The 22,189-nt window shown below is 36.2% G+C and overlaps 1 protein-coding gene across 1 annotated transcript in view; it reads left to right on the top strand.

The window, feature by feature from the left end:
- LOC104471946 (nesprin-1-like) overlaps positions 1–22,189 on the top strand; it is a gene marked incomplete at its 3' end in the record, with an annotated part of 92,780 nt that overhangs the window by 31,875 nt on the left and 38,716 nt on the right. Inside the window, exons 12-26 of the mRNA XM_010087462.1 lie at positions 2,525–2,637; positions 3,187–3,355; positions 6,233–6,329; positions 7,724–7,926; positions 11,932–12,096; positions 13,553–13,705; positions 14,136–14,279; positions 14,607–14,780; positions 15,335–15,493; positions 16,202–16,366; positions 17,178–17,312; positions 18,221–18,379; positions 18,626–18,834; positions 19,089–19,197; positions 20,455–20,619. Of these exons, the coding sequence (XP_010085764.1) occupies positions 2,525–2,637; positions 3,187–3,355; positions 6,233–6,329; positions 7,724–7,926; positions 11,932–12,096; positions 13,553–13,705; positions 14,136–14,279; positions 14,607–14,780; positions 15,335–15,493; positions 16,202–16,366; positions 17,178–17,312; positions 18,221–18,379; positions 18,626–18,834; positions 19,089–19,197; positions 20,455–20,619 (2,319 nt within the window). The remainder of the gene's footprint in view (positions 1–2,524; positions 2,638–3,186; positions 3,356–6,232; positions 6,330–7,723; positions 7,927–11,931; positions 12,097–13,552; positions 13,706–14,135; positions 14,280–14,606; positions 14,781–15,334; positions 15,494–16,201; positions 16,367–17,177; positions 17,313–18,220; positions 18,380–18,625; positions 18,835–19,088; positions 19,198–20,454; positions 20,620–22,189) is intronic.

Raw genomic sequence — 22,189 nt, 5'->3', positions numbered from 1 at the left:
GCAGGGGGGTTGGAACTAGATGATCTTTAAGGTCCCTTCCAAACCAGAACATTTTATGATTTTATGATGCTGTGATTTACGTAATATATATGAGAAAAATATAGACAGAAATTGTTTGTGAGGCGATAAAAGAAACTGAACCAGTAAATATGATAAAGAAAGGAAAAAGATCATGTAGAAAAAGGCTGCACTTGGGACAGTAAAGCTGTTTTTTTTCTGTTGCTTTTTTCTCTATCGTTACTATTTTAAAACTTGACTGTAGTTTTGTTATTTTTCGTCGTTTGGATATGGGTGGGTTTTCTTATTAAAAAGTAGTGCCATAGAATGAAAAGCTGATGTTTCATGGTCATCTTGGAACAGCTGTGAAAGACAATGGTAATTTATCTGGAAGATCAGTTGGGTCTTCTGATTACTCTTTATTAGAACAGTGGCAGTTCTTTGAGCAAGTGGTAGCTAATAAAATTTAGCTAAAACAATATTAAATTCTATGAGGATGACATTATTTTATTTCAAGGTCTAGTCTCTTGATGCTAAATTTCGTTAGCTTTCTTGTTAACATCTTTTAGGATTCATAAGATTTTACATTTGTTTAAAAAAACACTTTTTTGTTCTTATGATGTGAACACGGTAGACCTCCTTTTGATACATTCATTGAAAACACAAAAGAGTGTGTCTAATCTGTGTTTTCTTTGCATCAGAAATACTGTGGTGAGGGATTTCTACTCCAACGAATAAACTTTGATTTAGATTAGTCTGTGCCAGAGGAGTTTTCCCATGGGAGTGGGATGGGGAAAGCTTCAAGAAAAGCTTGTGTAATTCTCTCTGTTCCTGGAGTTTGTTTTGTCACTCAGATTTGCATTGATGAATCCTAGTGTGCTTTTAGATAGTAGCAGAAATGTATTAGTGTATTTTTTTTCAGTCCTTGTTTCCTAGGAAGTTGTTGGGGTTTGTTTGTTACAGTTTTGTTCAGATAACATCATTGCTTCTCTATATCTTTGTCTCATCTGACAATGGGTTATTTTAGTGAACTTTACAGCTTGTGGTCATTTTGAAGCTAATACAAAATGTACCATCTTATTTGGACAAATGTTCTTGGAATCAGGCAAGCACTTAAGTTTATTTTAATTGATATTGCCAACAAGATCCAGAAATTAAGGGCAATGGCTGTGCTCGTTGAGGATCATTTTGCAGAGCAGGATTTCAGTTTATGAGAACACTGTACAAAAGTTTTCATGGGCTTCCAGTTGATGTTGGTACCAATGTGTGTTAGGGGCAACTCTTTTTGTCTGGCAAGGTCTCAAATGCAGCTAGCTGAGATACTTGTTCCAAGTCTTTCTCTTATGTGAGAGGAGGTTAGTCACAGGATACCCATGGTAAAATCAGTACATCACTTGCATCTGAGAAAGCCTAATTAATTTCTCTTCACAACAAGGTGTTGTATAAAGTGGAAAACAACGAAAATGTAGGTGGGTTGATGTAGGTGGGACCATTTGGTGAGCTGAGCCAGTGAACTACCATTAATTTCTGTTGTACTAGCACTGGGTGTTGACTGGGGAGAAACCCTTCTTCAGCACACAGGAATAAATGGACATCTCTAATCAATACACAAGCCTGCATTTTGTTCTCCCAAGTGAAAAAAGGGCACCTTTGTATGATTTCCTTTGCTAATAGGCTTCTGAGCACTTCGTGCCAGGAGCTGTCTGTATGCAGTAAAATACGCACTGTTCTGTGTCCTCTCAGCCACTGGGGACTTGACGAGTTATTGTTACGGTATCTCTTCAAAGACTACTGCCAGTCATTCATTTTAATATCTAGTCTCCAGGAAGCCGTTTGAGGCGGTGTTGCTTAGTTACAGTTGAAATGTGCTCTGCTGTAAGGTTTTTGCTGGTACAGTTCTTATCACAGGAATACAGGTCGGGTACCACATTCTGCATTCTTTCGTGTAATATAGAGAGAGCGATCCTGAAATCCTTTGATGCGGAGAGAGTGAAAAGGTTACTAAATATTGAATATGTACTTACATAAGGAGCTATGGATCTTCTGCCTATATATAATGGAGTAGATTAGTTGCTGAAAATTTGAATTTATGCATAATAAAGGTTAGTATCTGTTATAAAGATATAAATTGTAAATTTAGCAAGATGATGCTGTTGTTATGTTAGAGTATTTGCAGACTGCATTTCAGGGATTATTTAATACAGTTAAGAGTTCTTGATTTGTTAAACCTTTGCAGTGTATCCTCTGTTTTAAAATCTTCCATAATCATTAGACACAGCTTTAGCAGAGCATCGTATAAGGGGGTTCCCTGTGTAAATGTTCAAGTTGATGCTTTGGTGGTATGCATAACCTTGCATGCAAATGTGAGAGCATGATCAAATAGTTAACTACATTGAGTCATCAGTGCAGGCTTAAAATTGTGCTTATTAGTTAGATAGCCTACTGTGAGCCTTCTCTCTCTCTCTGTCTCCCTTTTTCCCCCTCCCTCACTCTCTCAATCTCTCTCTCTTTCTTAAAATCAAATCAGGATCTGCTGAAAAACATAGATGGTCACAATAAGGCATTCCATGAGATCCACAGGGCCAGGTCTGTTAACGGAGTGCCTGTTCCACCTGACCAATTAGAAGATATGGCAGAGAGGTAAGGCTTTCAATCGGAAATATAAACCCTCTGTGAATGAAAGAGAACCTGTTTGCTTTTCAATCTATTAATGTAGAAATCACTATCTAAATATGTTTCTCAGTGGCAAGCATGAAAAATTTGAAAGGAAAAACCTCATGGAGTATATATAAAAATATACCAAAAAGCCTGATGTATTAAAGATTGATGAAAATCAAAATAAACTGTGGGTTTTGGAAGGGATACTTTTAATGTTGATCCTGTTATTACTTGTCCTTGGAAGAAATGTTATGTAACAAGAGCTAGGATGCGTGTGAAAAAAGAAAAGAAAAATGACTTTGCAAAACTTAGTAACAGACGTAAACTGATGATTTCTGTGAATAAACAAAAATGTAATTAACGTGCTTTTCAAGAGCAGTCATGAGAATGATCATCACACATAATTAAATGTTTGTAGACTCTGACTTAGGTGAAAGATTAGGAAAATGTCTGAACTGTAACTAAAGCTTTCAATCTTTCCTGCAAAAGTGAATATTGCTGTATTTTACTACAGTGTGATTCATTTTATAGGTTTAATTTTGTTGTGTCTTCATCTGAGCTCCATCTGCTGAAGATGGAGTTTCTGGAACTGAAGTACCGTCTACTGTCACTCTTAGTCCTTGCAGAATCAAAGTTAAAATCATGGATTATCAAATATGGAAGGCGAGAGTCGGTGGAACTACTTCTTCAAAATTATATTGTAAGTCAGGGTTGTCTTCTTTGTATAAATATTTTTGGAATATTCATATTTAAGATTGCTGGAAATTAATAAAAGAATGGAAACAGAAATTAGACTTGCTAGTCATCAACTTAATGACTGCGTTCTTATGGAACATCTTTTCAGAGGTGAATCTGTCTTCCCTGTGGAGGAACTTCAGTCAAAAGGCTAAAAATGAAAATTATTCTCTTTGCACCATTTCTTCAAAGACAGAAATAATATCCCAGATGTTAACTGTCTAACCATGAACTTATGAAGCATATCTGGAGGTTCCAAATACTAGATTTTTACTTACCTTAGATAGCAATTCCAAAGAACATAATTTCATTTTCTTTTACAACTGTATAGACTCACTTTATAGTGACTATACACAGACTAAGTGTAGACAGGAGGTTTCTGGCATGCAGTTGCCCATAGTACTTTTTTTAAAAGTCCTCCATATGAGGGGGAAAAAAAAAAAGTCACGCTGCTTCTGTGTACTTGTTCAATATACTATATTGATAAGGGAGTTATTTTATTCTTTTAACAAATTATTTTTCTTCTGCTCAGCATTAGTATATTAAACCAATTATTTCTATTCTGGAAAGAGATTGCTCCAACTCTGCATTGTCCACATATCATGTTAAGAAACAGAGGCTATTGACTTACAAATGCTCATTGATATGTTCCCTTTCAGTCTGATGCTGCTGCATCTTGTTAAATGCACACTTTCAGTGCCAAGTGGCAGGTAGAATGGTACCACTGCTGCACTTCTACATTAGGGCGTGAAGGATTCTTTCAAAAGCAGGGCTGGGCTAAGTAGTTTTTTCCCCTTCTATCTAAACTTTATGTGGAAAATTGCACAGGAAAATTCAGTTTGGAAATAATTCATACAGTTACAGAACCATTCAGAGCCAGGACACTGTGTAGAGAAAGTTATTGATTCCCCCACAGCCTCTTTTCCCTGTGTTTAAACTTCAACAGTTAGAGACACATAAAAATTCAGGAGTTAAGCCTTGTTTTAGAAAAATTTGCAGAATTCAGGTGGTTATTTAAAATAACATAGTTTGCTAGAGTGAAGTGCAATAGTTAGGAGTTATAGTCCATTTCTATACACTGTAAGACTGTCACAAAAACTACTAGAAGGTGGCAAGGGAAATAATGAGGAAGTGGATAGCTTGACTTTTGGATTATTATTTTATATCACATTCTTATTTTTTGCTGTAAAATGAACACTAACTAGTGAATTTGTATGTTATTTTGCTATTGCCTCAATTATTCTTGTGCTTTAGAACATTAACGGCAAGATTAGGGCAAAAAAAAAGCTTCCTTGCATCACTTATGAAACTGCATCACATCAAAATGAGGAAATTAGGACAAGAACATAAATAGAGCTCAGTTTTATTCCTGATGGCCTTGACTTCTGGCTCCTTCCAGGTGCCCAGTGATGGAAATAGACATTATTTGCTTTGATTTACCTGGGAGCAATTTTCTAGGACCAAGAGCCAAGTGCTACTCTTCCAGTAAATTAGGAGTCTTAACATAGGAAAGCTGTAGTCAGTACCTTATAGTCAGTGACTATATTAGTAGGAGATAAAAATGTAAGTTTGTTTGTCTGCCAAAGCAGACTGAGTAGCGTCAGCATTCTGGGAACATGCGTAGTTAGGATCTTGATTGAACATATGCCTGGAAAATATTTATGTACTGTAGCTTAAAATAAAAGTGGTTGTTATTACTTTATCCCATCTTCTTTTCACCTGTCATAGTTGAGAACTAAAGGTCAGCATAAATTGTACACCATCAACCTGAAGAATATACTGTACCAAAGTTGCAGCTGTAATGGAGATACTGGATACAGTTATCCATGGATTTTAACCCAGAGTTCCTGTATTAGCACTTTTTTAGCACCATATGCTATACAGATTTGGGAAGAGCTACGTATTTTATTTAAGGGATCTTGTCAGATGGGAGACAATATTGATCAGTAAAATCTCGATATTTCATTTTTAAAAATATTTCCAATTGCTCTTGAGATAAGTATTCTATAAGTAGTTTGATCTAGTCTTTTACTGTAAGGAAGTAACATTTCTGAAAGACATTTTAAAAATAAGTCTAATTTGCCATAAGGGATTAAGAGGCATAAACGTTGAAGAGCCAAAACTTTGTGATCAAAATATTTCCAGATAAATTATTCATTGCACTATAACATTACACAGTTAGAACACCACTCACAAAGGAAAAGCACTGTGTCACACTTTGGAAAAGCAGCATCTCTTTGTGCACTGTTTCCTTAACCTTATTTTTACCAATTGCAAAGGAGGTAAAGGAAAACTGAAGTGTAAGTCAAATGTTTTTCATCTCTTAAAGTGAACCCTACCTTTCTGCAAAGGCTTAATACAGGAACAATTTTTAAAGTTTAACTGGATTTTTTTTTTTTTTGTGGTGACCTATACGGATTAAATGTTCTCTTTTATTAAAATGATTCCACTTAGGTTTCAGTGTAAAACAGTTTTCATTAAATAACTTTTTATTTGATTGCTCTGTTTCTACACATCCAAAGTATCATATGCTAGTGAGTTTCAGCAAGTCAGCAACTAGCAGACTAACTAAGAACATATTAAATAATATTTCCTTATGCATAGTAAAAAAAACATATTTGTAAAGAGAGACTCTGCTGTACCATTAATTTGAAAAGGTGAGATTTATATATTGTTTTATAAATATAATAATGTAAGTATTACTTTATAATGATTAAAAAAATGAATGGAGGAATAATGAAATAAAAAGTTGTCATCACTGTCCTGATGTAATTTAATGGGAATTATCCTCATTCTTAATACCCATATTTATTTTGTTTATGGTAATATTTTTTCTTTTCAGGCTGTTATTGAAAATAGCAAGTTCTTTGAGCAGTATGAAGTTACTTACCAGATCCTGAAAAGAGCAGCTGAAATGTACGCCAAGGCAAATGGCTCAGGTAAATTCCTGTGTTTCTTTCATCATGGGGGCACCGGTTTAACCTCTTCAGACATAGGTATCCTCTGAAAAGATCTCCTAATATTTGTTTCTTCCATGCAGCAGAGCTTTACAGCAGCTGCAGTTCACCAAAGAGGCTACAGTCTCTGGTAGCAATTTTGCATATTCTCTCAAACGAAGGCAGGTGGTACAGAGCAGCCTGCCCTCCTACTGTGAAGATTTCTTAATCTCCGGAAGAGGGTGGTCGTGTTCAGACTTCCTAATGGGAGAAGTCCATGGCCAATGCTAACTTCTGGATTGTTTCAGTGTTGTTGTTTTGGGCCAAAAGTGAGACAGAGACCAAATTAGGAATAGGGAAGATCATGTTCTGGTGCCTAGAAGTGCTCTCTCCCTTGTCTTTATTTACTAGAAAAAGACAAATAAAAGAGTTGGTCCCAGTATTGTTGTAGCAGCAAATGCATCCCCTGATTTATTGAAGATTTTTCATTAACTGTGAAAACCTATAAGAGGGACCCAAATGATAGTTGAAGTATGGATGTACATGAGAAAAATGGATAGCTCATTCAATAGCTGCTTCTTGTATTTCCTGGACACTGCTGAGTTCAGTGAGAATGCATGAGGGCAGTATTTGACCTGGATAGCTACAGACCTGAGATCACTTTAATCTCTGCTGAGGAGATAATACAATAATTCTAGCTTCCCTAGTATTATTATTCAATGCTATTAAAAACATCCAATAACAAATTCTTTTCTAAAGGACAGCTACTCACTTGTATGAATTCAGAAACAGCAGTGCAAATTGGAGAACATCTTAATTAAAAATATTTTTTAAATTATCGATATTCTGCATGTTTTATAAAGTCACAGGATTTGCTTGGGTCCTTTTTCTTCTCTCTGTTTTTTTCTTACGGAATGAGGACATGTTCCTTTATTGCCGTGAGGAAAATACTAAAAATTAAATGGCAAAAATTAGCAGCAGTTTGGTTTTAAAGTCAGTGGAAGGAAGTTCACAACTTCATTCAGTACTTTCAATGTAGACATAGTATGTGTTTGTTTATTATACATCTTTATTATTTTCTGCTCTTTTAAGGATACTTTCTCTCGAGGTCTTTTATTACAGATTAGAAATGAACACCACGCTGAATATGCCGTGTGACCATTTTAATACAGCACTCATTTTATGTACTTTTCTTAGTTTTAAATTCACAGGTTTAATCTCTCAGTTGCAATTTTGCACTGAAATTGGACTGTGAACTGAGCATATCTGTATAAAAGCCTACTGAATAGAAGTTGCAGTAAATTATAATTCCCTGATAATGGATAAGCATAACAGAAAATTAGGCTTTACAGAAATAATAACGAATCAAAATAATCTATGCCTTTCCTGTATCTCAGTGGAAGAAGTTGAGAATGTGATGAAATTCATGAGTGAAACAACAGCACAGTGGAGGAACCTCTCGGTAGAGGTGAGAAGTGTAAGAAGCATGTTGGAAGAGGTAATTGCTAATTGGGACAGATACAGTAGCACTGTGGCAGGTCTGCAAGCTTGGCTGGAAGATGCTGAAAAAATGCTGAATCAGCCTGAGCATTCTAAAAAGGTATGCACTAATGGCTTATCTGTCTGGCTATTTTGTAAATCATGAATTGTGGCATATGTTTTTGCATTTGGTTAGGTTATTTTGCAAAATGTCATAAGAGAGGGAGAGATTTTTTCTGTTTCTGGCATACTGTCTACATTCCTCATAGGTGTTTCAGTGTTTGCAAATATAGCATGTACAGACATTTACATATATACATGCAATGAAGACATAACCTGTGATAACATGGTTAGAGGCATCTTTGGCATGAATATAGGGCAGCGGTATTGCTCAGAGATAGGAATGTTACACAGTTCACTCAAAGGCAAATACAGCACTTAACACCAAAGTGCAGGTCATGTGCTGCATATAAACACACTGTAGTCTTAAAGATCTTTTTTTTTTTTTTTCTGTGCTAATGTGAGGATACTGAAGTACTAAGACTTATGTTTGTGAAACTTCAATAATGACCCAGACTGATTTGAATAATACTGCATTTAATAGGTGCTTTAATTTCACCCTGTCCCAGTGTAGCAGCTATACAGCTTTTGACACCAAACTATGGTTTTCATAGGTTGTAAAATGTCAAACTGACATCAGGTCAGGAATGAGCATTTCATGTTACATGACAGAAAAGTATAATTTTTTTGTAAAAGTTTGCTAATTTAAATGGATGTAAAAGAATGGAATACACTTCTTAAATAAAAGTAAACCTGTGAAGAGGATTCAGTAGACTGGCATAATATAAATACCAACAGTTGTCATTCCTGAGCAGGAAGGGTGACCTCAGCTAATCAGGCTGATCTTAGCTCCTTGTGTATGATTTTTGTAAGTAACTTGGCAGTGTTTAAAATTAAATGTTCTTATATCTATATATACGAATAAAATAAAAATATTTACTTCTCTGATCAGTTGTGTAATTTTACCCATAAAGATTTTCAAAGCAGAAATCTGAACGTATCCATACAGTATATACTTGCTTCTGATTTCTAACCGAAATCCAACAAATACTTCTTACTGCTCTGATATATGAAGACTTTCAAAAAGCCTTGTTGAAAACCTTAGACATAAAAGCATTGTTCCTCCCAGAATGCTAATTTCTTCTTGAATTTACATTGTCTCTAAACTGTTAAAGATTACTGAGAGGTAATATAATCCACCTGTAGAGTGAGATACATATTTAAAAAGTTATTTCTATTATTAATGTTGAATATAGCACGTCACAGCACTGATATTCAGTTAGTTCCAAAGACCGTTCTGATTTGGCAGTTTTAATATTCGGTTATTAAAACCAAAAGCAATACTTATACTGGTTTCTACAATTAATAGTCATATAGCCACCAGCACAAACATGTGGAACCCAGGTGAAGGATGATAATTATAGCTTGGAATATGGCATTAAACTATTTAAACCTTTCAAAATATTTGTTCTGTAAAATAACAAATATACGAGTCATATGATACAAAGATTTCTTTGTTGGTCATTTGTAAACCTTAGCTGCATTACTAAACCCCACCATATTCTGTCCTGGGCAAAGACCCTTACCATGCTGTCATGCTTTCTTCTTCTTTCCATTATCTCTGTATGATTTCAAGACCAGCAAGTACCACTGTTCTTTTTGCAAAAGAAAGTGCGTTGTTGGCTTTCTCATTGGTTTCCGTTTTCAGAAACCTTATTGTGAGCCTGTAGCACAGAAGATCTTGAAAAAAAGATGAGTATGCGCTTGGATTTTTCTACTGCAAAGTACTAGAAATTATCAGGAAATGGACTAATGAACAAACTTCTCCTTCTGCAACTCGTTTACTTACTTGGAGTACCTCTTAAGCATTTCCCATCATATCCCTGTTGTAACTGCACTCTCCCACACCTTCGTTGAAAAGCTGTATCCAAAGGGCATCAGAGGGCTCCTAGATCTCATTGTGAGGACTTCCTAAAAAGACCTGCATTGTTTTGAGAATGAGGTGTGCTTCACAGTACCTTCCAAACTTTTCCAAATTTTACACATACTTTAGGTTGGCTTCTGAAAGCCCCAAGCAGGATCTGAGGAAGGTAATGGTTTATTGGAATAAGTATGCAGCAGCAAGGATGAGAGCAGCCCTGAAGAGAAGGACTTGGGGGTGTTGGTTGATGAGAAGCTGAACATGACCCAGCAATGTGGTATAGCAGCCCAGAAAGCCACCTGTATCCAGGGCTGCATCAAAACAAGCATGATCAGCCAAGGGAAGTGATTCTCCCCCTCTACTCTGCTCTCGTGAGACACCACGCTGGAGTACTGCTCCAGTTCTGGAGTCCCCAGCACAGGAAGGCCATGGACCTCTTGGAGTGAGTCTAGAGAGGTCCACAAAAATTATCAGAGGGCTGGAGCACCTTCTTGTGTGAGAGTGGTGAGGCACTGGTACAGGTTGCCCAGAGAAGCTGAGGATGCCCCATCCCTGGAGGTGTTCAAGGCCAGGCTGGATGAGGCTTTGAGCAACCTGGGCTAGTGGAGGGTGTCCCTGCCCGTGGCAGGGGGGTTGGAACTCGATGATCTTTAAGGTATGTTCCAACCCAAACCATTCTATGATTCTATGAAGTAGTTTATTCCATATTTTTTTCCTCTTTGACCTCTAGTAAGCCTGACCATAAGAGAACTGACCAGTGCCAGATTCTTAATTTCTTTTGGATGTGCTCACAGAGGGTAGCCTTTGCACAAGGCAAGGCTTGTGCTCCACTGCAAGTACAAGGTTCAAACTGTCCGTACAATGTACTGAGATGATTATGTTAATTCATTGATACACCAGTACAGAACACCTGCACTCTGCTGCTCTCAGCTTTAGGAATTTAAACCACTGTATGTTGTTCAGTTTTCTCTTCAACAAATTTGAGCAATATATAACCATTTGAAACTTTCTTTTTGTTTGTATCAGAACTGGTTTTATATGTGGATGAGTTCTGACAGGTATAAAGTTTCAGAACAGTAGCTCTGAAACTTGGGATGACTGAAAGTACAGCTAGACAGGACTTTCTCAGATCTACTCCTGAGCAAAGGATTGCTGTCAGTCTTGGAATTATAGGGTAGATGGATAGTCATAAATAAAATGGGTGAGTATCCCTTCCTTAGTCCTGAGAACCAAGTGATATGGTTCAGCTTGCATCCTTGTGTCTACTCTTTCTCCCCTGAAAGAAGGCAGCCTCGTGATACAGTCTATTGGAAACAGTCCTTGCCATGTGCCATCCATTGAACTGTGCATTGTTTGGGAGAAGGCTAGCAGACACAACCCAAAACCATGTCAGAGAAGATGTGAATAGTATGGGGCAGTGATTGAGTCCTGTTTTGTTTGCTGGTGTGCCTGGAGACACCTGCCCTAGGAACAATTGTCCATCCTCTTGAAGAGCAAAAAGGAAGGGAGGGAGCTTGTCTATGTCTTCTCTATCAATTTATGCATGTGTATCTGCCTGCAAGACACACAGAAGCATTTGGTGCTATGTCTGGGCTATTTAGGCTGTCTCACTGGAACAGGGGAAAAAAATCAGTGGCAGCTATCCTTTTCCCCTCCCCACTCACCTACTTTGAGATAGGAGGAAGCAGCAATAAAGAATCAGTCTTCTAGAGTCTTCTGTGAAAGCTGCGTATGGTTCACAGAAGGGGAAGAATCTCTCTATAGTCTGTACATGGCCCAGGTTACTATCAGCCCATACTGTTTCAAGACAAGACAGAAACTAGATGAGCCCTAACAGTGTTTTCAGTTATGGAGCTTTCTCTTAAGGAGAAGTTCCATCAGTTTAACCAAAGCTACTCACTGTAGTGAAATGAGCTGTAAGTAAACTGGTGGTAATTTTTAATTCCGTATGTTATGGTCATAGACTTTAAAATTCATATATGGCATTTAATTTGGATACGGCATATCCAATATGAAGAGCTTCAGAGGATAATTGTTCAAAGAGTTTTATCAAGCCATTAGCTGGTGATTAAATTTTAGTTTCGTGATTTAAGGTAAAGATTATTTGAAAAGGTTTTGGAAAGATATTTTCATTTTTTTCTTCAGGATTTCTTCAGACACTTACCTCATTGGATCCAACAACACACAGCCATGAATGATGCTGGTAATTTTCTAATTGAAACATGTGATGAGACCATTTCCAGAGACCTTAAACAGCAGCTTCTGTTACTAAATGGAAGATGGAGAGAGTTGTTTATGCAAGTTAAGCAGGTATGTGTTTTTGCTGTTGTTACTTTTAAATATTTACTTTGTCATTTCCATGCAAGCAAGACAGATTTGCCCAACTTTAGGACAACTTTCTGAAGTGCCTAACTGTTCATCACTATTTAAATTGGAAATTAATCCCCGACAGCAGTTTATTTTATTGGAGCTTTACCTTTGTTTAACTTTTGGTTATGCAGCTTTTTATTTTTATTTTTGGACTTTTTCAGCTACTATAAGTTGTAGTTTTTCTTTATGGTCTGCTGTCTTGATACGGTGAATATTATTTATGCATATCCTGTACAGTTCCTTGAAGAAAATGGTTGGGTTTAAGTAGCTATTGTTATGGTGAAAATGAATATTTTTATTACTCTTTAATGAAAGTTGTACTCAATTATTGTACTGCAAACATAAGCAGGTACAATGTAAGTTAATTAACTAAAAGTTTTCCCCAACTTAGACATTACTTCTGTCTTGTGCACAAGAAGGCACTGGTAGTAAGTGAAAAAAATACTCTCTATCTCGTGGAAGAGATTCAACTGATTGGAAAAAAGTGTTATTTATATATTTGCTCATTAAAAAGCAAAGGGAAGATGTGGGCCAAATTTCACTGAAGTCCTTCACGCCTCATAAACATAATAGAAAATTTCTTTGCTATAGTCAGTATACATCTAATGATATTTTCCTTTTCCAGTGATTTTTAAGTAGCAGTTGCCTATGTGAAGATGCTGAATCTATTTTCTTCACTGGCATGGTTATTTCCATTGTGGTCAAGTTAAATGGAAAAGCAAATCAATGATTGCCCCTTTTTAATTGTAACTTTTCCAAACTGTTGACTAGAGTGTTCTCAAGCTTTATTTGCTGATGATATTTAGGGTGATTCACTGTGGAAACAGTAATGCCCAGGATGTAAATGTCTTTTTCCCCTACCTGTGCAGTTTTGTTCATGTGCTGGCTCTATGGGTTTTCTCACTGGCTTTTCACCATTTCTGTCATACAGCTCTTCAACGTCCAAGAACTGTGTTTCCCTTCCTCCAGCCAGCAGTTCTTTTATTGAAATTTCCCTTATCCTTCAGCTTTTCTAGGTTTTTGTGTTCTATTCTCTTTGCTGAATTTTCAGAATTGATACTGTAGATAATGAGAAATTAATTGGGAAGTTGATTCTAGGTTAGAAAGAGATGAGTTTGACATTGTCCAAATGATCCAAAAAAAGAGGCTGACTTCTTGTATGAATGTTGTTCTTTCTAGTATCGGCACTATTGAAAGTAATGCAGACAATCAGTGTCAAACTAATTTAGAAGATTAGTTTCCTTTTTTTTTTTTAATTTAATGTTGAATACATTTTTTCCAGCAAGTAATTGCACTGAAAACATGCTAATTCTCTTAAGCTGTTACTTCATTGCCAGATATCTCATTTAGGGCGGTTATTTTTTTGTTTGTTTCTTTTTACTTTGCATCTTCTTAGTATGCTCGAGCAGATGAACTGGACAAAATGAGGAAGGAATACTTGGATGGTGTTGCCCATTTGACATCTTTTATTGATGGAAGCAATAGGAAATTTTCGATTCCTGTAGAAGTGTCCTTCCTTGATGTCAAAATGTTTGTACAAGATTTAGAAGTAAGTGTCTTCATTCCATTCCTTTCTTTCTCCTTCATAAGAGAGAAACTTGTAACCACTTAGTTCTGAGAGCAGAAAATTATTTTAGTATACATTTCCATTATTGCTATTTTTTTTACCAGTGATGCTTTTTTGTGTAATTTCTGCTATAGCTGATATAAATAATTATATTCTATGAGTGACATTTGTAGAGCACATTTCCAAAACACTGTCCCACTGGATATTTCTCTCTGTGTAGTTTCAAAACACATTCAGGTGAGTTGACCAATACCCTTTGGCACAATTTTGCAATGTGATGCAGTATTCACTAAAATCAGCAATGAAAGCAACGATAATTGTAATATATCTCTTATCTCTTGAGAACAGACTTGTATCTCCCATGACTGCATGAATGCTGTTGTTGAAATATTTTTTGAAACATTTGTTTTAGAATATTAAGCAGAAGTTGCCTGCGATGGAAGCTCAGTACAAAGTGGTTACAAGAACAGCGCAACTTGTTACGAAAGAAGTTTCCCAAGAGGAAGTGAATGAAATGCTTGGAGCATTGACAAAGATTAAAGAGCAGCTGAGCAAGGTTGAAAAATAGTTTTTCTACTATACATGTTGTTGACTGTTGAACTAATAGTAAGCTCCCCCACATAAATGCTCAGATATATGCCTTTGAACAAATATATAGGTATAGTGACAATAGATTGAATTCAGGGTGCAGAAAATGTTACTTCTTTTAAACATTACCATCCCTAAATTTAATATTCTTTTCTTTAAGAAGTAGTACAGGATCAGGATTGATGTATCTAAAAAGAAGCATGTAGCAACTACATAAACCCATATGCAGAGGAAGCTGCTATTTATTGAATTATACTACTTTATTAATAATTATTTTTCTTTAAAATGGCCAAAGGTTAAGGAGCATTCCTGTGCCCTGCTGTATGAATGCCAGCATCTGCTGTCTCCACTGGAAGAACTGGAGAAACAAATCACACATTTTTATGAATCTCTTGAAAAAGTAAATGAAATAATTTCTATCCTGGACCCTGAAGCACAACCTACAACTGTTCTTAAACAAAAAGCCCAAGTAAGTTTCAAAAACATCTTACAAAGATTTGCTGCCTCTGAGTATTTACAACTAGTTTTCAAGGAATTTGGGTTGCAACTTGGTAAGCTGAGCAAGTGTTTCTTCATATTTAGGCAAAAAACATAGCCTATCCTAAAGCCAGTTAGGCATAAACATACAAAGATTGAAACTTGTGTTTCCTTCTAGTGCCCGTGTTTTCAATCCAAGAAGTAAATATGAAATTTCTTTTTTTAATCTAGTGGAAATTGAACTGAAGTATCACAAATACATTGGCTTTTTAATTAAGCAGAGGAAATAACATGAGCAGGAACCTCCCTAGGTTTTTTTGGACAATTATGGAAGTTTCTTAGAAGCCAGGTACAGGACTCTGCATACAAGGAGAAAGTTGTGTGGTCTGTGTTATTCCGTATAATATTTTGTGTAGCCTGTTTGTCATGGTGCTTTAACCCTCATCGCTTTTGTTCTTATTGTCAAAAAATGTATTCCTGTTATTTTGCCAAACTTTTCTCTACTTTGTTCCTAGCCAGGGTGGATATATGTGTTTTTTCTTTCAGGATTTGGTAGCTTATCAAGAAAACTGCAAGAAAGATCTGTCTCTGATTGAGAGAAATAGTCAGAGTATCCTCCAGTCTGTGGCTTCGAGTGAAGTGTTACAGCATTTCCATCAGTCAACGTTTCAGAAGAAAGTTACACAAGTACAGCTTACTTTTCAGGTAATTATGTCATACTTTGGTGCATAGTTTTGAACACTTGCTCATATGTAGCTGATGCATCCTATCATATCTCCATTTCTTCACTCTGTAGCTGCTGTCGTAGAGAGGTCTCCTCTCTAGTGTCAAGTTTTTAATTACGGATTTGTCTGTATTAGGTAATAAGTGGTCAAGGGACTATCGGTCATGTTCTCCATGCTGTTATTCAGAGGTGAGCCTGTCTCAGAGGAACTAGGATTTAAGGAGAACTTTCACACATCTCGGGCTCCTTTGGAACAAGGAACCTAAAATGTACCTCATAAGGCTGCACTGTTTTTTGTTTCTCCTGACTTTGTTATGTTGGCTAATTATTTGCTTTTATATCCCCATACATCCCCTTTCACACAAAGCAAAGAAGAAACTTCGGCAAATCCTGCTGGGATGAAGCTGGGCTTCAAAACCAGATTTCAGGGTAGCAACTAAACCACAAAATTTGCTGTGGGTATTAGCTACCCATTTTTATTTGAATGAAGGATGACATTAGCACAAGCCTTAGTATAAGAATTAAAAATTGGGAAAATGGGAGCATGAAAGGGAGAAGCACTTGTGAACAGCATGCATTTGAAAGAGTGATACCAATCAAATGCATTTTTTGTAAGATCATGGTAAAAGAGAGCAAAAAAAAAAAATAATTGAGAAAGTGCCAGCTCATTTTCTTTGCTTATAATTCAGAATATGGTCAGGAAAGCTGGTGACTGGAGAAAAAACATAGAAGCAAATAGCCGTTTGATGAAGAAATTTGAGGAGTCTAGAGCAGAACTGGAGAAAGTAATACAGATTTCCAATTGTTGCTTAAAAGAAAAAGGAAATCCTGAAGAACTTCTCAAGAAACATAGCGTGAGTAAATTCTCTGACCTTCCTCATGGAAATCTTTGAGTGCATGACATACAAGTGAAAAGCCTACTTAATTTTAAAATTGATGTGTATTTCTTTCATGTGTAGCAGATATACAGATCAGGTCAAACTAATGTTAACACTGAAAAACAGAAAGGAAAAAATGTCACCCCTCTTACTGGTGAATGTAAGAAACCAGGAGGTGAAGAGAGAACAACTCCCTAGAAATTAGGGTTGGTTTTGCCACTAGAACCATTGGGAGTGAGGACACTACATTTTCCCAGTCTCACACATCCACTGATTATTTTTTTTTTTTTTTCCCCCAGAGGAATATCTGTGTCTGTATTGTAACCAGTACTTATGCACGTAGCTTTAAAATGTATTCTTCTTAAAATACCATCTCAGTATACTGGCTGAGAATACATTAATTTCCTAGACTTTAAATAGGTTTTGCCACTAGAACCATTGGGAGTGAGGACACTACATTTTCCCAGTCTCACACATCCACTGATTTTTTTTTTTTTTTTCCCCCAGAGGAATATCTGTGTCTGTATTGTAACCAGTACTTATGCACGTAGCTTTAAAATGTATTCTTCTTAAAATACCATCTCAGTATACTGGCTGAGAATACATTAATTTCCTAGACTTTAAATAGCTAGAGATTGTTCTTTCCTTAGCTCAAACTTCAGTTCTTTAACACAGCAGAAGTAACCTTGAAACTTACAGAGTCTGTTAGGGAACTTAATATCGGTGGGTTACCATATCACTCTCCAGCTTCATCTTCTCACCTTCTAACTTTCTGTCTCAACTTCAGGAATTCTTTAATCAGTTGGATCAGAGAGTCCTAAATGCCTTTCTGAAAGCATGCGATGAACTTACTGACATCCTTCCAGAGCAAGAGCAACACAGCCTGCAGGAAGCTGTGAGAAAACTCCATAGACAGTGGAAGGTTAGTGACATTGAAGGGTGTTTCTGAAAATTATGTCTTAACTTTGGAATGTTTCTGCATGACCTGTATGTCAAAAAAAAATTTTAAAAATTGTGTTACTTGGCTTCCTGTACAGTTGAAAAAAAAAAAAAAAAAAGGTATTTTACAGCATTAGATACACTTCCACCTACAAAAATCCTCTTGGAAAAGCCTTGTTAAATAAACTGGTCAAAAGTCAAGAAATGTGATAAATTAATCATTAAACCTTAATTTCTTCCCTTACCCTTACCTCCCCATACCTCCATAATGATACCTGTGTTAAGAACATTTGTTGAGAATAGATGCTAGCTTTTCTTACTGATGATGGATGGTTGGATGTTTGCAGTTATTTTCCCAATTTTGATAAAACAAATTTGTACGAGATCAGGCTATCAATTTAAATTGTGTCTTCTGCCAAAGGCTTCAACAACTGAACAAGTATTGCATATAAGTTATGGAATTTTTTGCCTGCTACAGCCTGTTGCAGATCAAAGCTGGAGTGATAGATGAGTGTTTTCTCACTAGCATGCAAACAGGAACCTCTGGAAGCAGTTGTTAATATAGCTTCACTATTATTGTTTGCTTTATTATTTTATACAGGAAATATTTGATATATCTTGCCAAGAATCAAGATGTCTGTGTAATGTGCCTTATACATACATATTCTGGTCTCCAAAAATTTATGACTCTGTGATATATCTAAGAGATATTGGTAACAGATTTGCTTTATTTACTTAAATGAATATGGAGAAACCCTCAATTGTTCATGCATATATATGCTTTATTTTCTGTGTTAGTAGTTAGATAATTTATTTGTAGTAACTTCACACTGAGGTAATAGGAGTAGTGTTTTATCTCTGTGCTTGTTTATTGCCTCTGTGGGTGTGTAGGATCTTCAAACAGAAGCCCCATATCATTTGATCCACTTGAAGATTGAAGTACAGAAAAACAAGTTCCTGGTCACAGTGGAGGAGTGCAAAGCTGAACTAGCTCGACAGAACAAGGTGTTATCAAGAGAAGGCAATGAAAGGATGATTGAGGAACACAAGGTATAAATTATGTGCCACCACGTGGGCATTTAGAGAAATGCATTTCAATGTCAATAATAAACAAAAGGTCTGACCAACTCTTAAGCCACCTAACACTCTGTGTACAACTAAATCAGATCAGTCCTTGTGGCCTTTAATAACAATTTTGATTTGAACTTAGTACAGTTTATAACAAATGTATAAACGTGCTTTGTGATTTCTTCCAATTTGTGTTTTTACTGAATTTTCTGTTTTGTCTCACATCAGTTGTTCTTTGGTGACAAAGGACCTTACCACCTTTGTGAGAAAAGGCTACAACGGATTGAAGAACTGTGCCAAAAACTGCCAGTTTCTGATCCAGTGAGGGCTACACTGGAAAGCAGCCAACGAATCCTGAAGGAGCTCAAATCTCAGATAGACAGCACATATGTAAAGTTAACAGAGCACTCAGACACCTGGAAGGGCTATAAGAGCAGGTATCAGCTCAATTGCTGGCTGGGTCTTGTTAGAGCCTTATGTGTGTTCACTCCTCTAAACGTCATTATAGATCAGTACCATGTAAAGAATGATACGATGTTAGCTATACTTTATATAGTTATTCCATAAATTATAGTGGGTTTTTCAAAGTATTTCATAATTTTTGGCTTAAATTTAAGAGGTTATCGTTTGGTGGTGGCAATTTTTGTCTAACTTTTTTCCTTGCTTTGCATTATGTGATGTTTTGTTTCAGATTTTCTGAATTGGCAAATTGGATTTTGTCAACAGAAAGAGAGCTAAAGAAGATAAAGGAAAATGTCAATAATGCTGCCAAATACAAGCAATTTAAAGCATCTGTCGGGGTGAGCCCTTGGCTTACATTCTAACAAAGATAGAGTCATTCCTCCTGGGAGTCCGGATAAAATTGTATTCTGAAGTAGTGCAGCTGTTTTACTATGGACACCATAGTACCTCTGCTGATTCTTGGTATTCTTAAGAACATTTCCAAGAGGAAGTTCTGCATGCAGCGAAGTGTGTCAGAAGTTCCTACTTCTAATAATTTAGAGAATGGCAGGTCCCTTTGCCTGTATATTCAGAACATCCAAAATACAGAAGCAGATAGAATAAATAGTTGCCTCTCCTCCTACAGCATGCACAGTTAACAGTGCTGTGCAAAGAAAAGCCAGAATTTCTGGACTGGGTGGTTTTGAAGGGTGAAGTTACTGTCTTACATTTAGAGAAAGCTTCTACAATAAAAATTCTCTTCTATGATAGTATAAAAGGTGAGGCAAAGATATTCTACCATTCACTTTTGCATTGACTGGTAAGAGAATTGGTAAACTCACTGAAGATGGAATCATTTGGTTAAATTCGTTTTAGGCAATAATTTATTGTGTTGCTTGGGACCTAGCTTGACCTTTATTTCTTTTTTTTTTTACTTCACATGCAAGGAGCAAAATAGGAATGTCCCATACTGTAGGAGTTTATGTGAAAGTCATGAGCAGACTGTGAGGCTAAAGGTGCAGAGAAACATAATTAGGATTACCTTGACAAAGCAGGTAGACTCTTAGCTTTGTGGGTGCTTCTGCTCCAAAAAGTCTGATTTACTTATACAGTTTTACTGCTGACTTCTCATCAGCATTGGTACAAAGATACAAATGAACTACTGGCTGAAAAGACGAGAAAAAAGAGCTATTTAAATAGGAATAAAAAATACAGAAAACCTTATACCATTTGTAATTTTTACATTTCAAAAAGTCAGCATTTAAGATTTAAATGGTAACTAAGAAATTTGGTCAATATATGGAAATATACACATGGTATCTACCTGTAAGTAAGAATGTTACTTTGTGAGGAAAAAGTACTCCACTACTACTTATTAAAAAGCAGTCTTATAAGCAGTAGTGGAGTAAAGTCTCTGGAGGAAATACAAAAATCTAGCCATTGACTGGAACAGAATCAGATAGTGTATGCAAACAGAAAAATACTACATTTCTAGTGTTTCAAGATAAGAAGAAAGGTAGTATGTTTACACTACTAATCTTTGAACTGATGCCATGAATGCCATTCATTAATATATTTTGTTTATTTGAAGAAAATACATTTTGATTCTTCCATAGGAAATTAGGAGGCATATTAACAAGCAAGGAGAAAATCACAGCTGGCTGAAATCTAGACTTGCTGTTTTGACTGCAGTATGTCCTGATTTGGAGGCTAAAAAGACAGAGGATGAGCTTTGTAAACTTTCCAGTGACTTCAAGGGACTCCTAGATTTGCTGGCGGAGGTACAGTATGAGGGACACAAGAACTCTCCATTTACAGTGTCACATGAAATGACATCAATCATGGCTTTACAAGCATAAGTTCCCTGCTGTGTTTTTTTTAATTAAGCTGCAAGCATTCAGCATCAAAAAATTCATTTGTACTCCCTGAGTAGGAAAGCCTTGAGAGTAGCAGGAAAAAAATGCTGACATTATTGTGATGGATCTTTTCCTTTTGCAGAATTAGAAAGCATCATAGTAAATGTTTCTGGAATCAAAATGTCAGTATTTTTAGAGGCAAAAGATAGTTTTCTGAAATCAGCTTGTAATGAACATTGGCAAAACCGTGATATAAATCAGCTAGTGGATAAAGAATTTGACTTTAATCTTCATTTCTGTATCTTTTATGCGGAAATATTAAAGGAACTACTGTGGGGTAGTTTCAGATCATTAAGGATGTCTATCATGCACTGAATTTGCAGGAAAAGGCTGCAGTTCTCTGAGGTCTGAATGATAATGAGATACTATAACTACTGAAATAATGGGAAGTTTCTAACTGATAAGAAGCAAAACTTCTTAGAATCCACTGAGCCCTTGAGTTCTGTGGGCTTTCAGGGAACTTAACTGCTTCACAGTTTTCACAGAAAAAAGGAAAGATCAGGAGAAACATAGAACACCTTACACTTAAAAGACAGACCAGATCCATTTGAAAAGAGAGTTCAGGATAGAGAAAGAGTTCAGACTTCAAATTCCGTTGTTAATGTTGATTCTTATGGAGGCCTAGGAGGTGTTCCAAATGTATAAAATTCCATGTATTTATTCTAAACTTCTAAACTTCTGTGGTGAGAAAACTGTGTTTGGAAAGTCGGGGCAACCAGTGTTCTGATTTCCAAGTGACTGCAAAAAATCTAAGGCACTATCTTTGTGTGTGTGTGCGTGCATATATGTGTGTGTTAAACTATTTTGCTTTTTGTTTCCTCTAAAAGTCAGAACTAAGGGGAACACAAGTTCATGAAGGTAAAAAAAGAAAATAAGAGCTATAATCTCAATTTGCTTTGAATCTAAAAGCATAATCTAAATGGCACTTTATATTTTAGTTAAGAGACTTCTGATTCTTAAAAGTCTGAATACTCTTTACAGCTAAATTTACAGTTAGTTAATCAGATGGATGAGACTGTTTAGACAACGACTGTTACCGGATATTTCCAGAGTTCAGCAATGTTTTCTGGAGAGTAAAGACTGAACGTTTATATAACAGGAAAGAGAATGGCTTCAATATGAATGACCCCCCAAAGTGAATATGGACTGGAAAAAGAGAAAGGAAGGGAGGAAGAAAGGAAAGGAGTTTCTTAGTTCTAGAATACTTTATGATTAAAACCTTTAAACACAGGGACTGTATGAGGAACACAGCCTGTACTGAGAAACAGCTACAAGTAGTTAGCCGAATCATGCAAAGAGAGAACTTTCTGATATGTTGAATAGATATACCTCTTTCATTATAAAATTCTGCAAACTGAGACTGGATATTGCACCACATGCATATTGTGGTCCATAAAACCAGGGTAACAGAACGTTTTAGTATATTTTTGATTCA

Source organism: Pterocles gutturalis, unplaced genomic scaffold, assembly GCF_000699245.1.
Source record: "Pterocles gutturalis isolate BGI_N339 unplaced genomic scaffold, ASM69924v1 scaffold8541, whole genome shotgun sequence".
In the NCBI taxonomy this organism is placed as follows: Eukaryota; Metazoa; Chordata; class Aves; order Pterocliformes; family Pteroclidae; genus Pterocles; species Pterocles gutturalis.
This window is presented reverse-complemented; position numbering and strand designations above follow the sequence as displayed.